At 38.6% G+C, this 17,170-nt stretch overlaps 1 protein-coding gene and 1 long non-coding RNA gene across 2 annotated transcripts in view; one reads left to right on the top strand and one right to left on the bottom strand.

The window, feature by feature from the left end:
- LOC131498415 (uncharacterized) overlaps nt 1–17,170 on the bottom strand; it is a 79,616-nt gene that overhangs the window by 30,451 nt on the left and 31,995 nt on the right. The window lies entirely within an intron of this gene.
- Nucleotides 11,067–17,170, top strand: part of MYH8 (myosin heavy chain 8) — a 29,355-nt gene continuing 23,251 nt past the window's right edge. The window contains exons 1-4 of the mRNA XM_058705689.1: nt 11,067–11,092; nt 12,569–12,808; nt 14,023–14,166; nt 14,252–14,408. Coding sequence (XP_058561672.1) covers nt 12,599–12,808; nt 14,023–14,166; nt 14,252–14,408 — 511 coding nt within the window. The 5' untranslated portion in view covers nt 11,067–11,092; nt 12,569–12,598. The remainder of the gene's footprint in view (nt 11,093–12,568; nt 12,809–14,022; nt 14,167–14,251; nt 14,409–17,170) is intronic.

Below are 17,170 nucleotides of genomic sequence, written 5' to 3'. Positions count from 1 at the left end.
AGGCTGGGAGAAAATATATGCAATACATATCTGCAACAAACAACTTTATTATATCTGTTCTATAAGAACACCTACAGGGGCACCTGGGTGGCTCAGTCAGTTGAGGTCATGATCCCAGGGTAGTGGGATTAAGCGCCACATTGGGCTCTGTGCTGAGCGTGGAGCCTGCTTAGAATTCTCTCTCTCTCTCTCTCTCTCTCTCTCTCTCTCTCTCTCTCTCTCTCTGTCCCTCTCCCCCACCACTCGCTCTCTCTCAAAAAAAAAAAGAACACATACAAAACAATGAGGAAAAGAACACAATCCAGTAAAAATAAACATAAGAATTTGACACTTTCAAAAAGAAGACATGTCAAGGCCCAATAACCACATTAAAAGATGCTCAGTATCACTGGTCTGGAGGATACAGTTAAAAACCACAAGGAAATTCCACTGGATATCTATAGACATCCATAAGAATGGCTAAAATTATAAAGACAGACAATGACAAATGCTGACAAGGACGCTGGGCAACATCTCTCATATGTGAATACTGGGAATGTAAAATGGTCCAACTATTTTTGAAAACTTGTTTGGCTGTTTCTTATAAGTTGAATACACACCTATATACCTTTTGATCTGGCAATTCAACTCTGGAATTTAACCAAAAGCAATGAAAGACACATTCACAAAAAGATGAGAATATCCATCAGCACGAGGACAGATGAACAAAATATGCTATACCCTCCCAATGAAATGCTACTCACCAATAACAACAATAACTGACCTACATGCACGAACACAGAGGAATCTACATAACATTCCTCTCTGGCATGAATCTTATGAAAGGTGAGTTGTTCCCTTTGTCTGAAGATGAGATAATTACAGAATTTTATGTAAAAAGGTAATGATGGCTTCAGTTGCTGTAATCCCTCTGCTTTTCCTCACTGGAGGGAGAGAACATACAAATCCTCACAGCAAAGGGAATCTTAGGAATTATAAGCTAACTTCTGACATGCACTCGCAGAACAGAAGGATCATCAGACAGAGTAATTTAATGCTGCCCCTGGGCTTAATTGTAAGCAGATACTAGCAAGAAAAGTAAGGACAAGGAATAAGAGCCAGACCTTGGAAGGGCTTTTACCCTAAGTTAAATAGTTGTCATACAACAATTGTGTAAGAGATATCTGCACATCGGAGAAGGGTTGAAATATACCAATAAATAGACTTCAGCAAAACTATACCTCACAATTCAGTTTCTTATTTATATTGCCCATTAAAACTCTTCATTGTTTCATGTTATTTTAAACAAGATTTTCCATTTCCAGGGTTACAACTCAAAGAAAAGCAGTGGAAAATGTATCATGCTTATCCTATTCTCAGATTCAAGTGAGTGTCAGGTATCAACCACTGACCACGGAGCACCACCATTTAACAGGTGGCCACTTAAATTACAGACGAAGTAACTGAATGCATATTTAAGTCGTTTCCAAAGTTTCGTTATTAGAAGAAATGTTAAATATACAACCCTGACCTATCTTCTGTTCCCTCTGCTTCTGTAGAAAAAAGAGTAAGGGGAAATTACGGCAATTTTAAATTTCAAAAGAAGCAACAGATTGCCCTGGAATTTTACACCCTTACCTGAACCAGAGGAGGGCGTCCCCTCTCCAGCACCACCATTTGCTACTAGGAAATTGTTCTGTCAAGCTGATGGGTGAGATATGCTGGCTGTTATCTGAGCTTGTGCCTCCTGAGGCTGAGCGTGTTAATCAAGTTCACTGGCCATTTGTCCTGCCTCTTCCGTGAACTGTCCTCATTTATATCTTCCGGCTTTTTTTTCCATTTGCTTGTATCTCCCTTTCTTCTTGATGTGAAGGATATGTACACATCTTCTACTACATTTATAACTGTGCTTTGTTTTAATGCTTAAGACTTCAGCTCATCTAGAACTAAATTTTTATCAGTGGTGTCAGGCAAGGACCTACTTTAATTGTTTTTTGAATGCTAAATCTCAACCCCATTCACTGCCTAGTCCTTCCTTTCCCCCTTTGCGACTTAAAATGCCACCTTTATCATATTCTAAATTGCTATACATTCAAGAACCCATTTTGAACGATATTATGTTCTACTGATCTACTTCTCTTCACCTACACTAATTTTATACTATTTTAACCACCATATTCCTAAAATAATGTTTGATGTTAGTTAGGGTGGCTTGTTACCTCATTGTCTGGTAAAAGCTCATTCATTATCCCTAGAAATACATTCTTTTACTGCAAACTCTGGAATTGTAATGTTCCATCAAAGTTATACCTCTATCTTTTATCTAGTATTTCCAAGTGTGTTCCCTTGCCATGAGAAGTATTACCCCCCAAGCTCAGGAAATTCTGTTTATTTTTAGTTGTCTTCAGGTAGAATAAATTTAAGTGATTCCTGAACATCTAAAATTATTTGTTTCACCAGCGGCAAACAGAGTCAAGTCTACAACCTAAGTACCTCTTGCTCACACCCTCTTCGTTTTCTTTTCCAAGAGCTGCTGGCTTACAGCAGGTTCTCAGCTCTCCTAAAATAGTACAACAACTGTTTAAGTGGGTTCTTTCTCTCTGCCTCACTCCTCCAATCCACCTTCCGTGCTGCTACCATAACTGTGCTTAAAACACAAATCTTATGACATCAGCTTCTTGGTTAAGACTCCAGTGATATTCCATGACTCACAGCCGCAGAGCCCTATTTTTCATACTATTTTAAACAGAGTGATGGGAGTCAATATTTATTAAATACTTTCTATGTTGCCAGATGCTCTCTATATATTTCTCATTGAATACTCACATAAATCCAGTGAGATAGTAGGAAATAATTGTTATTGCTTTCCTTGAACAGATGAACAAACTGAGGCTTACAGGGGTTAAGTGACTTGCCTAAAATCATACAAAATAACATCTGATTCAGTTGCTATTTAAAGCATTGTGCACATTGCTGCCCTTAATTTAAGACTTACCTGTTAAAAAAAGGCTCTCACACTGGATTTTCAAAGTAGCTACTACTTGTTTTTTTTTTTAAACGTCAGATGTAAACTAAAAAAACTCAGAAGAGTTGAAAAATAAAGGTATGGGAAAAGATGGCCCATCTATATGCTACCAAAAAAGTAAAAGCAAATATAGCAAAATATTAGCAAAAATAGAATTCAAGGCAAAAAAATACTAAATGAAGGAGGGACAGTTCCTATTTTATTTTAAAAGATTCAGTTTACCAGAAAGATCAACTGATCACAAATTTCTATGAAGTTAACAACTATCTTTGAATTACACAAACGAAATCTGAAACATCTGAGAACAATCGTAGTCGATGAATTTAACTTCCATCTACTAGAGAAACTATAGGCCAAGTAAACAAAAGTAAAAAACATAGATGACTGAATAACACAAAAACCAAGCTGAATTGTAAAGACAAATGTTAAAATTTGTACACTTCATTAAAAAAAACCAAAAAACTTAGGGGCACCTGGGTGGCTTAGTCAGTTAAGCATCTGACTTCGGCTCAGGACATGATCTCACGGTCTGTGATTTTAAGCCCCGCATCGGGCTCTGTGCTGACAGCCTGGAGCCTGCTTCAGATTCTGTGTCTCCCTCTTTGCCCCTCTCCCACTCACACTCTGTCTCTGTCTCTGTCTCTCTCTCTTTCAAAAATAAATAAACATTAAAAACAACTAACTTGAAACAGAATATAGACCCACATGTAAGAACTATAAATATAAAATGTATAGAAGAAAGCATAAAAGTATTGCTGACTTTGCATTAGGAAATATTTGTAAAATATCATATAAAAAGCATGACCCATAAAAGAAAATATTGACTTCATCAAAAAATTGGACTTCATCAAAATTTAAAACCAACTCTTCAAAGGAAACCATTAAGAAAATGAAAAGACAAGTCACAGACTGCAAGAAAATATTTGTTCATCATACATCTGATAAATAACTTCTAACAAGTAATTAGTAAGAAAATGATCCAATTTTTTAAATGGGCTAAAGATTTAGATTGACACTTCACTTAAAGAAAATACATAAATGGCAAGCACACGAACACATAACCAAAATCATTATTCGTTAAGGAAATGAAAATTAAAACCACAAGGAGATGCTACTTTACACTCACTCGGATGGCTATCAGTGAAAAGAAGGACAACACGAGTGTAGGTCAGAATGGAAAGAAGCTGGAACCCTCACGTGATTAGTGGAAGTGCAAAATAGTACCACGACTATGGAAAAGAACTTAGCAGTTTCTTAAAAAGTTACACAACCTAGTGGACTGACTATTCAACCCCTAGTTATCGACCCAAGAGAAATGAAAACAAACTTCCACACAACGCCTTGTACGGAGTATTATTAACAGCATTATTCATAATAGCCCCAAACTGGAAACAATTCAAATGGCCATAAGCTGGTAAATGTATAAACACAATGTGACGCATCCACACAATGGACTCATACTCAGCAAAAGAAATGATCACACTCCGGATACAAGTGACAACATGCATGAACTCCAAAACTAAGGGAAAGGAGCCCTACAAAACAGAATGCACACTGTAGGACTCCATTATAGGAAATTTCTAGAAAAGGCAAGATGATAGAGACAGAAAACGGTGTTTGTCTATGGTTTGGGGTTGGGATGGGAACTGAATGCACAAGGGCACAAAGGAGCATTTTAATTCAATGTAAGTGTTTATAAAATTGGATCGCGGTGATGGTTGCACAACTGCATAAATCCACTAAAAATCATTGAATTATATATACACTTAAAATTGATGAAGGTATATAAACTTCTACCTGAATAAAGCTGCTAAAAGAGGAGGAAGAAGAGATGGAATAACAACTACCCAGGTACAAAACCACAAAAGAACCACCAACTATTTCTAGAACAAGATACCACAGAAGTGACAGTCACTCTTCATCTTGAAATAAATAAATAAATAAATAAATACATACATACATACATACATACATACATACAGCAAAAAACTGGGAACAACCCCAAATTCTGTATACAACAGAATATCATCATACGATGTAATATTGCACAATAATGAAAATAAAATCCAGCTACATGTAACTTCATGGGGGAAAAAAAAAATCCCACAATATTGTTGTGCCAAAAAAAGTGAACTACTAGAGAATAAGTAAAGTTCTATCTATTCATATGAAACTCAAGATTAGGCAAAAAAAAAAAAAAAAAAGTATATGTATTGTTTACAGCTGCATACACAAAGAGTGAAACTATACAGAAAAGCAGAGAAATGACTGTCATAAAGGTAAAAATTGTAGTTGCCTTTAGGTGAGGGAAATCTGAGTTCTAATGAGAAGGATCATGAGAGGTTTTGGGGCGCTGATAATCTTATTGCTTACAAACACGCACACACACACACACACACACACACACACACACACACACGAACAACGTCCCTCACTCCTATCAAGTCTACCAGGAACCAAACTAAATTTGCACACTCACATGCACGTGATGAAAAGAATTAACAACTAAAAGAGAACCCTCCCCCCAATGCCCAAATGTATTCATTTGAAAATCTAAAAAACAAATATGCTTTAGATAATTTGGGAGTTGAGACGGAAATGGAAATTTTAAAATGTAAATTATAAGTGAAGGATAAGCAGAGTACTACATATAAACCTCTGGAATTTAGCCACAGTGGTTACCAAAGAAAAATTGATAACCACAAATAAATCCATGAGATCATAGGAAAGAATGAAAATAAATGAAGCTTTCAATTTAAGATGTTGAATACAGACCAATAAAATAAACGTACAGAAATAAAAGAAAGAAATGAATGAGATTAAAAACAGAATACAAAATAGAAAATAGGAAAAAAAGTTATTTCGTAAAACTAAATTTAAAAGACTGATACAAAAGACAAAACTTTAGCAAATATGGTTTAAAATAAAAAGAATAAAATTAAACTATATAAAAGGCAAATGAAAAGGAATAAAGAATAAAAGAGAATCGATCAGGAGGTTTTTATTATAAACAGATATGCACAAAAAAAAGTCAAAATATCTGAAACCTCACATGAAATGGGCAATTTGCTAGGAAAACAAAACATTTCTAAATGGGCAAAATAAAATTAAAAAAAAATAGAAACTCTGAACAAACTAATCAATAGTCATAAAAAAACTAATAAAAGTAAATAAAAGATTCCTCCACCAAGAGCCTACAGACTAAAAGAGTTCCTTGAAGGAACTCTACAAATCTTCCTGGAACAGATTATTCACATTCTAAACACAATATTGCAGAAAATAGAAACAGGAAGCTATTTATTTTACAAGACTAGCACAATGTTGGTATCAAAACCAGAAGAGGACAGCATAAGAAAAGAAAACTATATGCTAGGCCCATAATGAACTCAGATGTAGAAATCCCACATTACCAAAAAAAAAAAAAAAAAAAATGTAAACTTAAATCAATCAGCAGGAAATTAAACAATATTATCTCAATGGCTTTTATTTCATGAATTTTAGTGGTAAAAGTGAAAAAAATCTGCCATATCATTCACTATATTAATAAATTTGAGGAGAAAAAATAATTTCAATAAATGCAAAATACACTGATAAAATCCAATGCATTTTTAAAAATTTAATTCACATACCATCAATTCACCATTTAAATGTACAATTCAGTCATTTTAGTAGATTCACAAAGTTATGCAGTCATGACCACTATTTAATTTCAGAACGTTTTCATCGCCTCGAAAAGAAATCCCATTAGTAGTCATTTCCCGATCTCCCCTCTCCAGACCATCCTTCGGAAACCACTCAACTGCTTTCTGTCTCTATGCACTTGCCTATTCAACATTTTATACAAATGGAATCATCAAACCTAAGTGCATTACGTCTGTCACTCAAGCATAGTGTCTCTGAGCCTCATCCATGCCGTGGCCTGTGTGAGTACTTCATTCCTTTTTATGGCTGAATAATATTCCACCATATGAATATACCACATTTTGTGTATCCATTTGTCTGTTGGTGAACATTTGGGTTGTTTCCACTTTTTTTTGGCTACTGTGGATAATGCTGCTATGAATATTTGTGTATAAGTTTTTGTATATGTTTTCAATTCTCTTCATCGTATCATATACCTAAGGATGAAGCAGTTCATTTTTGTGATTAAAATTATTGGCAAACTAAAGTACACAGCAAATATACTTGAGGAAACATTAGCAGCAATCCCATTAAAGTCAGGATCTAAATAAGGATCACTCATCTCGTACATGAAGTATCCTAGTATTCGACGTTGTCCTAAATGTCTCAGACAATGCAATAAGAGAAAGATAACACATAAATTACAAAAAAAACAAAAAAAAGAAGACACAAAACTGTGATTATTTGTGCATGATACATCAGAAGCCCAATGGAATCAAATAAACTATCAGGAGGGATAAGGAAGTTCAGCAAGTGAGTTAGATGAAAGATACCAGTAAAACTAACTTTCTGAAACACTGCGTGTCTGTCAGAGATTGTGTTTGTACGGAACAGAAAATCTGAGTGAATAGTGCCTTATTAATATGACTGGTTAGTTTTTTTATTTATGTAATAAAATTCAACTCACACATGTCAACACTGTCTCTGAACTTCTCTTGATCTCTCCTTCAAGGCTGGAGCTCCGCCACCAAAAAGCAGTAAGAAGGGAAAGGAAAAAGTGGTACCAGTGGAGTCTACTTTCTTTTCTGGAAGTCCCACCCAGCAACTCCTGCTTGCGTTTCATTAGCCAAAACAGGGTCATGTGGTTGCCCCGGTGCTGTGAAATGAAGGGTGGTGGGTACCTGCTGCCACAGACAAAACAGAGGTTCTGGGCACACAATCTTGGCTGCCACATGCCAGTGCTAACCCAAGTGGAAAGAAAAATCCCATTCACTAGAGCAACAAAAAAACTAAAATTGCTAGGAACAAACATAACAAGAAATATTTTAAGATATTTCTGGGAGAAAAAAACTAGAGAAAAAATGACTGAAAAACACTTTAAAAAACAGAATAAACAGGAAAATATATCGTACTTGTAGATTGAGAGGCTCACTGTTAAAAAGACACCAACTCTCATTAAATTACCTATTAATTCAATTTAACCTAAATCAAAATCACAACAGGATTTTCCATATAATCTGAAACACAGAGTCTAAAATTAATACAACAGAATGCAAGAACTGTCAAGACAACTTTAAAATAAATGAATAATTAGGGATAATCTACCCTACTACATATCAAAGCATATGTGCTATTGCCACAGAAACATGGTACAAAATATGGAATTCAGAAACATTACATTCACATACACATTCACATACACACACAAATCTCTAGATTACAAATCTCTCTATGTATTTTTTTTTAGTTTTTTGTAATATTTACTCATCTTTGAGAGAGAGAGAGAGAAACAGAGTGTGAGAGAGGGAGGGGCAGAAAGAGAGGGAGACACAGAATCCAAAGCAGGCTTCGGGCTCTGAGCTGTCAGCACAGAGCCTGCTGTGGGGCTCAAACTCACAAACCGTTGAGATAGTTACCTGAGCCAAAGTTGGAAGTTCAACCGACTGAGCCATCCAGGCACCCATTAGTATATTTTTTTAAGCATTAGATTGAAAATATAGGACATATTTATGACCCTGAGTCCTTGATTTAGAAAAGGCCTTCTTTTACGATACACACAAAAAAGCAAAAATACAAATGAAAAGTGTTTGTAACTTTGACTACATACAAATTTAAAACGTCCATAAGACCGAGATGCCACAGCAAAGTTAAGATCACTATTAGACCAGGAGAAACCTTCTGCAACTTACCTAACAAAGAAATCATATAATCACAGAGAATTCTACACAGACATTTTTAAATGAGTGATATCAAGTCAGTCCTCTGGGTATAGGGCAGTGGGTTGGGCTGAATTAGGGCGCCTGGGTAGCTCAGTCGGTTAAGTGTCTGGCTTGGGCTCGGGTCATGATATCCCAGCTCGTGGGTTCAAGCCCCACGTCACTCTCTCTGCTGTCAGTGCAGAGCCTGCTTTGGATCCTCTGTCTGCCTCTCTCTCTCTCTCTCATTCTCTCAAAAATAAACGTTAAAAAAAAAAAAAAAAGACTGACCATGAACTGATCATTACTAATGCTGGATGAATATAATGGGTTCCTATACCATTTTCTTTCTTTTTGTATATGTTTTAAATTGTTGCATATTTTAATTTATGTACTAATATGGAAAATGATCCAAGAGTACAGAACAACAACTCAACAACAAAAAACAAGTTGGTAAATGTAAAGTATGATACTACCTCAAACATACTTTAAACATCTAATTATATATTTTCAATGAGCCAATTTTCTTAGACCAGTTTTACCAATGTATATTTTCCCAACTATAACTTAGTAAGTGCATAGAAAAGGTCTGGATTATACACCAAACTGGTAATAGGTGGTTACCTCTGGAGAGAAGGGAGCTACCTCCATTGTGAGTTCATCAAAGGAGAATTTTAGCCTCATCTTCAAGGCTTTAATTTTTCATGTAATTTGTATGTAAGAGGTCACACAATTACACACATGTCAGAACTCACATAAATGGAATTGTTCTGTGTCCTGTCTGTGGCAGCGTCTATAAGAATCTGTGCATGTGTAAAAGGCCTTAGAGCTATACAACAGAGAAAGGGAATTTACTGTCACAGTTAAAAATGTTTTAAATGGCAGAAAAAAAAAAAAATCTCATACAACTGTCAGCCAAATAGTGAATTCTGCTGTACATAAATTATATCTCAATATACCTGACCTTTTAAAAATGAAAAATATTAATTTAAAAAGAATGATCATAGGGGTGCCTGGGTGGCTCAGTCAGTTAAGCGTGTGACTTCAGCTTGAGTTATAATCCTGCGATTCATGGGTTCAAGCCTCGTGTTGGGCTCTGTGTCGTCAGCATGGAGCCCGCTTCGGATCCTCTGTCCCTATCTCTCTCTATCCCTCCCCAGCACACGCTCTCACTCTCTCTCTCAAAAATAAACTTTAAAAAATAAACAAAATAAAAAATAAAAAGAATGATCACAATATAATCTGTTTAAAGAATAAGGGTGTAAATTATATAAAATTACCTATAATTCTTAAAGTAGATTATAAGACCTCTATGTACGATATGCACGTATAGAGTATGAATCCACTTATACCTCTCTACCTTATTTTATCTCTGCATAGTAGGATTATAGATACTTTTTATTTTCTCTTTGCTTATCTGTATTTTTTCCCTACAATGAATACATATTATGATCTACTGAAATAATCTTTTCAGTGTGGAGTGGGTGGGCACGGGGCCAACGGTGGAGACTCGGTGCAGATTCTCCTCTCACCTTGGCACAGCTGCCCAAGCCCAGACTCCAAGGGTAAGCCTTGGCAGGGACCCAAGGGAATGGAGTGAGGGTTCCTATGGTAACAAATAAGGACAAGTGGTTAAGGCCCTGACAGCAATGTGTCGCTGAGAACCACAGGTATGTGTGAAAGAGTTTGCCAAATTGAACACAGCTCACAGGAACAGACTCCGGGGCCCCACCAGGCACGGTCAGAGATCACCTTCCTAGCATACTAGAAAGCATTCTCTGCTGGCAGATTGGTCCCTGTCAAATTATTTATAGGCGATCGGTTCACATACTCAAAATGATATGAATACTTCTAATTATATCCAAACATGCCAAATGTCAGTACAAATTATGCTGAGGGTCATGTTGCCAAATGTCCTGCCCTAACAAAGAGGAGAGAGCCACAGCGTCAGCACACGGGTGCCTATATAAGCACGGGGACCCCGCCTGCCTTATCGCCACCAAGAACCCAGAGGTGAGTGACAGGGGGGCCTTGGGGCTTCAGGGATCCCCAGGGACCCCGGGACAGGGAGAGTTGACCCCATGGCCCACCTCTGAGCATGAAACTGTCCCTCCCAACTCTGACTTTTATTTTCTCAGAGTCAAGATTTAGACCAGGACAGTTTTAATTCTGTAACTATTTTACTGGGATTCCACAGCTTTGCTAATAAGAAATCTGCTGTTTCACAGTGTCAGCCACTTCTGAACCTGCGTTTTCATCTGGAACTCCGGAGGTAAGCCTCAGCTTTATTGATGTGTTGATGACAGAGGGCATTTAGGCTAACAAAGCTGGGAACAACTCTTAATTGTACACTATTTCCACATTTCTGCAGTTATCTAAGTAGCTGGTACTTCCACGACTGCTTATAAACGCTGAGAAAACACTATTCCAGAGAGCCTTATTCTCTGACGCTATCCTCACCTGAGTTCAGGGTTAAAGGACTATACTTAGGACAGAAAGAATTTTGACAATGAGTTTTCAGCTACATGTAGACCGGTCGAGGGGCAAGAGACTCCTCTGTGCGTGTCGACCTCCCTCTATCGCAAAGCATTGATACTTAGCCATTTTACAGATATTTTTGAAACTTCTTGGAAAGATCCTTATCAAAAAACGAAAACACAAACATCTTGTGAAAACCACAATGTTTTAGCTACTTTTTGATGATTCATTGTTATTTGTTTTTAGAAAGATTTATTATTGTTCATCTAGAAAGTCCCCAGTGGTACACCCACAGAGTGCTAAATACGGAACCTAATTTAAGAGAGACCCTGGCCCTTCCCCAAGTAATTTACAAACGAAAGGAAAGGAACAACTCAATCCGTGTAACAGGCCAACACTGCAGAGGCCCATCTATCAATCAGCGGAATGGTTTCCCTGTGATGAACCCTTTCATTTTTGTCAGTTTTCTTGTTATTGGTGGAAAGAAAAGAAGCCTGTGGAATGCATGTAGGAAGAAGGACCTTCTTCATGCTCTCATTTCTCTGTGGTTAAATCTGTTAACTGACTGTTGAAATCCCTCATGCCAAAAACAAAGTGTCAGAAGAGATTCTGGAATTAAGGCAATGCTAAGTCTCTTTGGTAGCAAGCCAAATGACAAAAATACACAGTATTAAGAATTTATTAGGAGGTTCTTTTAACAACCCACCAAGAGATTTAACACCAAATATTAACGTAAAGTAGATGTTAAAAATAGTATGTGCCTTATGAGAAGAAAATGGCCACCTAGAAAGTAAAAACGTAAAGCAAGTTTTTGAACGCTTTGAAAATATCACCCTTCCTTCCCACAAGACAAACCTTCCACCCTAAGTGCATGATGGTCCCAGTGTGTGGCAGACCCAATCACCCAGAAGGAAAAGTTGGGACTGAAGAAGCTGCCTTAAAACAATCCATCTGCAGTTCCAGCTGTAGATGCTGTTAGTGTAGAGATTCAAACATGCAAAGACTCCCAGGTAGGCACCCTAGCCCTGAGGACTAAGAAATGTGATCTGGGAAAGAAAATCTGCAAGGTACCAAAAATGAAGCCTCCAGTTACAACCTCGCTCCAGACCAGTCCTGGGGCCTGTGTGAGGACACTGGCAGATGACAACCTGCGGGAGCATCGACAGCCCCAGCGATGGGGGCTCAACACTTCCTTCCTTCACACCAAATCCTAGCTCCCAGGTGTAACTTCTGGTTTCTATTTCTCCCTCTCCCCCACGTCTTCCCCAAGGCAGAATCCTCTGCTAAGTAAACCGCAGCCATGAGCGCGAGTTCAGATGCTGAGATGGCGGTTTTTGGCGAAGCAGCTCCCTACCTCCGAAAATCGGAAAAGGAGCGGATTGAGGCCCAGAACAAGCCCTTCGATGCTAAAACATCAGTCTTTGTCGCGGAGCCCAAGGAGTCCTATGTAAAGAGCACCATCCAGAGCAAAGAAGGAGGGAAAGTAACGGTCAAGACTGAAGGTGGAGCAGTGAGTATAAACACGGGGAGAGAACAGTCCCTGTTGTATTTCTGGGTCTCCTCACCTCAAAGTGAAGCTCTAATGGCTTAGAATCTCTAAGCCTATAGCCAACACAAACATCCTTCCAGTACGTTCCCGACACCCGATTTGGACTGCAGAGGAAGGTCCCAGCAGCTATCTCCTTTCCTCCACTTCCCATCCACCCACAGGACTTCAACACACTAGAATCAGCCGCCACCACATCCCCTCAAACCCTACTTCCCAATCTAAATCCCCAAACTTGATCTTGGGTGGGGGGAATAGAAGCTAGCTTCTCCTGTCAGAAAACTATTATTTACTTAGCTAAATAATGTATTAATAACCCCATTACTCCGCCCACCCCCAGATTGAAGTTTCTTGTAATGAATGGCCAGGAAAAATTAAAAATTTAACCTCTTAAAATAAGAGTAAAAAGACACAAATTGATGGAGCACCTGGGTGGCTCAGTCGGTTAGGCATCTGACTTTGGCCCAGGTCATGATCTCATGGTTCGTGAGTTTGAGCCCCACATCCGGCTCTGTGCTGACAGCTCAGAGCCTGAAGCCTGCTTCAGATTCTGTGTCTCCCTCTCTCTCTCTCTGCCCCTCCCCCCACTCTCCCTCTCCCTCTCTCTCTCTCTCTCTCTCTCTCTCTCAAAACTAAATAAACGTTAAAAAAAGTTTTTTAAAAAAGATACGAACTGGGGCGCCTGGGTGGCTCAGTCGGTTAAGCGGCCGACTTCGGCTCAGGTCATGATCTCGCGGTCCGTGAGTTCAAGCCCCGCGTCGGGCTCTGTGCTGACAGCTCAGAGCCTGGAGCCTGTTTCAGATTCTGTGTCTCCCTCTCTCCGACCCTCCCCCGTTCATGCTCTGTCTCTCTCTGTCTCAAAAATAAATAAACGTTAAAAAAAAATTTTTTTAAAACTCAAAAAAAAAAAAAAAGATACGAACTGATAAATAAACGTGGGACGGGGGATTGTGGGAAGAAAAAAAATCTTTAAAAAAAGGTGGTACCCTAGCTCATCAGAGGAGACAGATTTACTGTGTCAAACTCTGAAACAAATATAATTTCATGCCTTTATTTAAAGAATACTGAATAATATAATGAAAAGTATCTGTAATTATAGTTTTGCAAGCAAACCAAACAGACAAACCAATCCTACATCAAGCTGTCAATACCAAGTCATCTCTCACTTTCCTTGCCAGACTCTAACTGTCAGGGAGGACCAGGTCTTCCCTATGAACCCTCCGAAATATGACAAGATTGAGGACATGGCCATGATGACGCACCTGCACGAGCCTGGAGTGCTGTACAACCTCAAAGAGCGTTACGCAGCCTGGATGATCTACGTGAGTGCCCTTTGGCATCTCCTTATTCTGTCCCCCTTTCCGAGTAAAGACAAGATCCACATGCTGCATTTTCTGGTTTTCTCAGACCTACTCGGGCCTCTTCTGCGTCACCGTCAACCCCTACAAGTGGCTGCCGGTGTACAACCCGGAGGTGGTGGCCGCCTACCGAGGCAAGAAGCGCCAGGAGGCCCCGCCCCACATCTTCTCCATCTCCGACAACGCCTATCAGTTCATGCTGACGGGTGAGTGATGCAGCCATTTGCAGAAATGTGGAAACGGAATCTTTAATGAGCAAACAGACTCTGACTGGAACTTGATTATCACACATTGCAGCCACACGGGTCTCACTGTTTTCAAGGAACTTCCAGAGTATAATGTCATACGCCTTCCCAGCAGCCACCCCCATTTCATAGAGTAGAGAAGCTAGCTGAGTTCATTCACTGACCTGCCCATACTAACTCAGCTATTAGTGGAAGCCTAGCCAAAACAATTAGCAGACCTCTGCAAAGATGTCGTCCACTATATTTTTTAATTCCTGAAAAAAAAGTTCAAATTGATTATTTTAAAATAAGCACATCCAGGGGTGCCTGGGTGGCTCAGTTGGTTAAGTGTCCGACTCTTGATTTCGGCTCAGGTCATGATCTCACAGTTTGTGAGTTCAAGCCCCATGTCAGGCTCTGTGCTGACAGCTCAGAGTCTGGAGCCTGCTTCCGGTTCTGTGTCTCCCCCTCTCTCTCTGCCCCTCCCCTGCTCGTATTCTGTCTCTTTCTCTCTCAAAAATAAATGTTAAAATAAATAAATAAATAAATAAATAAATAAATAAATAAATAAATAAAATAAACACATCCACAGCCATCAAGAAAAGTAGTTACCAGCTATAGCTGGAAAGCTTTGCAAATTCTTGTCTTTATCTTTAAATGACACAGCTAATATTGCCAGCCTTGGGGGTAAGACACGTGTAAAGAAAGAGCTACCACTTTCTTCCTGATGATTTTTTTTTTTAATTTTTTTTTCAACGTTTTTTATTTATTTTTGGGACAGAGAGAGACAGAGCATGAACGGGGGAGGGGCAGAGAGAGAGGGAGACACAGAATCGGAAACAGGCTCCAGGCTCCGAGCCATCAGCCCAGAGCCCGACGCGGGGCTCGAACTCACAGACCGCGAGATCGTGACCTGGCCGAAGTCGGACGCTTAACCGACTGCGCCACCCAGGCGCCCCTCTTCCTGATGATTTTGAAGCATTTCCTATTAGAATGGAAGAAAATAAAAATACCTCTTCCTCTGACAATATTCTTGAAATCATATCAAAGTGTGTTATTTCTGTCTTATCAAAGCATAAACAAACAGCTTTGATACACAGTATAGGCCCAAGTACAGCATTAAAACCTTTTATCTTCACACACCAAATGTATTGTCTTTGGAAATATTCAAAATTCCTGAGTTTCCTGTTGTTCCAAAGGATTTTGGAAACTGAGAGGGTTTTATTCTCTTTTGGTTTTTATTTGTTTGTTTGTTTTTGCTGCACTTGTTGTTAAGCTGTCTATTAAAGGAGACAAGAGAGGAGAAAGGAATAAAATAGGAATCTTCCATGACAAATTGGCCAGCAATTCTACAAGGATTTCATGCCAGGAAACTGTTCTTTGGTTGTCAACAGAAGTTAACTACCTTCCAGAAATGATCCAAAGGCTGGCTCATTTTGGAGGTTTTAATACTCAGCAGCTGCACTGACCCTGCTATGTACACCCCCACCCCCACCAAGGTCTCCACTCCCCAAACTTTGGAGCTGCTCCAAATCCAAGATTACTCATGGCTCCCAAACGTGATTCACATATAAAACCATGCAAAACCATGGCATTTGACCTGGTTAATGTTATTTTAGCATTGCCAAGACAGCCTCGAACTTTGTTTTCTTATCTGTGCTCCCATGAGATGTGATATGATCTTTTATAATTTTTCTGCTATTGGGAAAAAAATCAATTTGAGTATGTTCTAAAATCCGTATCTACATCTCTGAGTAGAACTCTGAAGATCCCTAAAGTCTACATCCACATCTAAATAACAGGCAGATTTGTATCTGTTTCCCCAATAGGTTTTTTGAGAAATCACTCAAATCTGTAATCCATGAGTACAAAATTCGATATTTAACAAATCAGAAAATTGGTATAGATCCAACATATCAGCATATAACTAGTGACAATTTCTGTTTTTATTATTTTGAAATGTACGTAAAATTAAAGGGAACGTAAGACTAAATGAACACATTTATAATTCCAGATCCCTTCCCGATAGTGTTACCAGCAGTCAAATGAGTCCTATCAAGAGTTGGGAGGAGGCTAGGTAGTAGAAAAATATATACACTGCAAGACAGAAGACCTGAATATCTTTGAGCTTAACAAGCTATGTAATTGTTATTAGAAAAGTCATTTATTCCTCTCTGGGTCTCAGCTGTTTTATCTGTTAAATAAAAGAGTTGGCCTAAGTAATTTCTAAGATCCATTATGACTTCAAAATTCTATAATCCGTACTAAAATATTTATCAATAAAATTACATGATGCCTGGGATTTTCTTTAAAACAATCCAGGGAGGATGGAATGGGAGTACAGAGGATATAAAATTGGCTAAGTGACAATAATTGTCGAAGCTGTATGATGGGAACCCAGGGGGCTCTTTATATTATTGTCTCTACTTGGTATCTGAAATTTCTAATCACAAAGGTTTTTAAATTAATAAAATACAAAAAAAAGGGAAACTGGGTGGCTCAGTGGATTAAGTGTCCGACTCTTGATTTCGGCTCAGGTCACCATCTCACGGTTTGTGAGTTCGAGCCCTGCACTGGGCTCTGCACTGACATCATGAATCCGGCTTAGGATTTTGTGTCTCTGTCTCTCTCTGCCCCTCCCCAGCTCATGCACATGTGTACATGTGCTCTCTCTCTCAAAAATAAACATTAAAAAATAAATAAATAAAATAAAATACAAAAGGAAACAGATGATAGCTTGCCTC

The sequence above is a fragment of the Neofelis nebulosa genome, chromosome 16 (assembly GCF_028018385.1).
Source record: "Neofelis nebulosa isolate mNeoNeb1 chromosome 16, mNeoNeb1.pri, whole genome shotgun sequence".
Lineage (NCBI taxonomy): Eukaryota > Metazoa > Chordata > Mammalia > Carnivora > Felidae > Neofelis > Neofelis nebulosa.
Note: the sequence above shows the minus strand (reverse complement) of the source record. Positions and strands in the feature narration are given on the sequence as shown.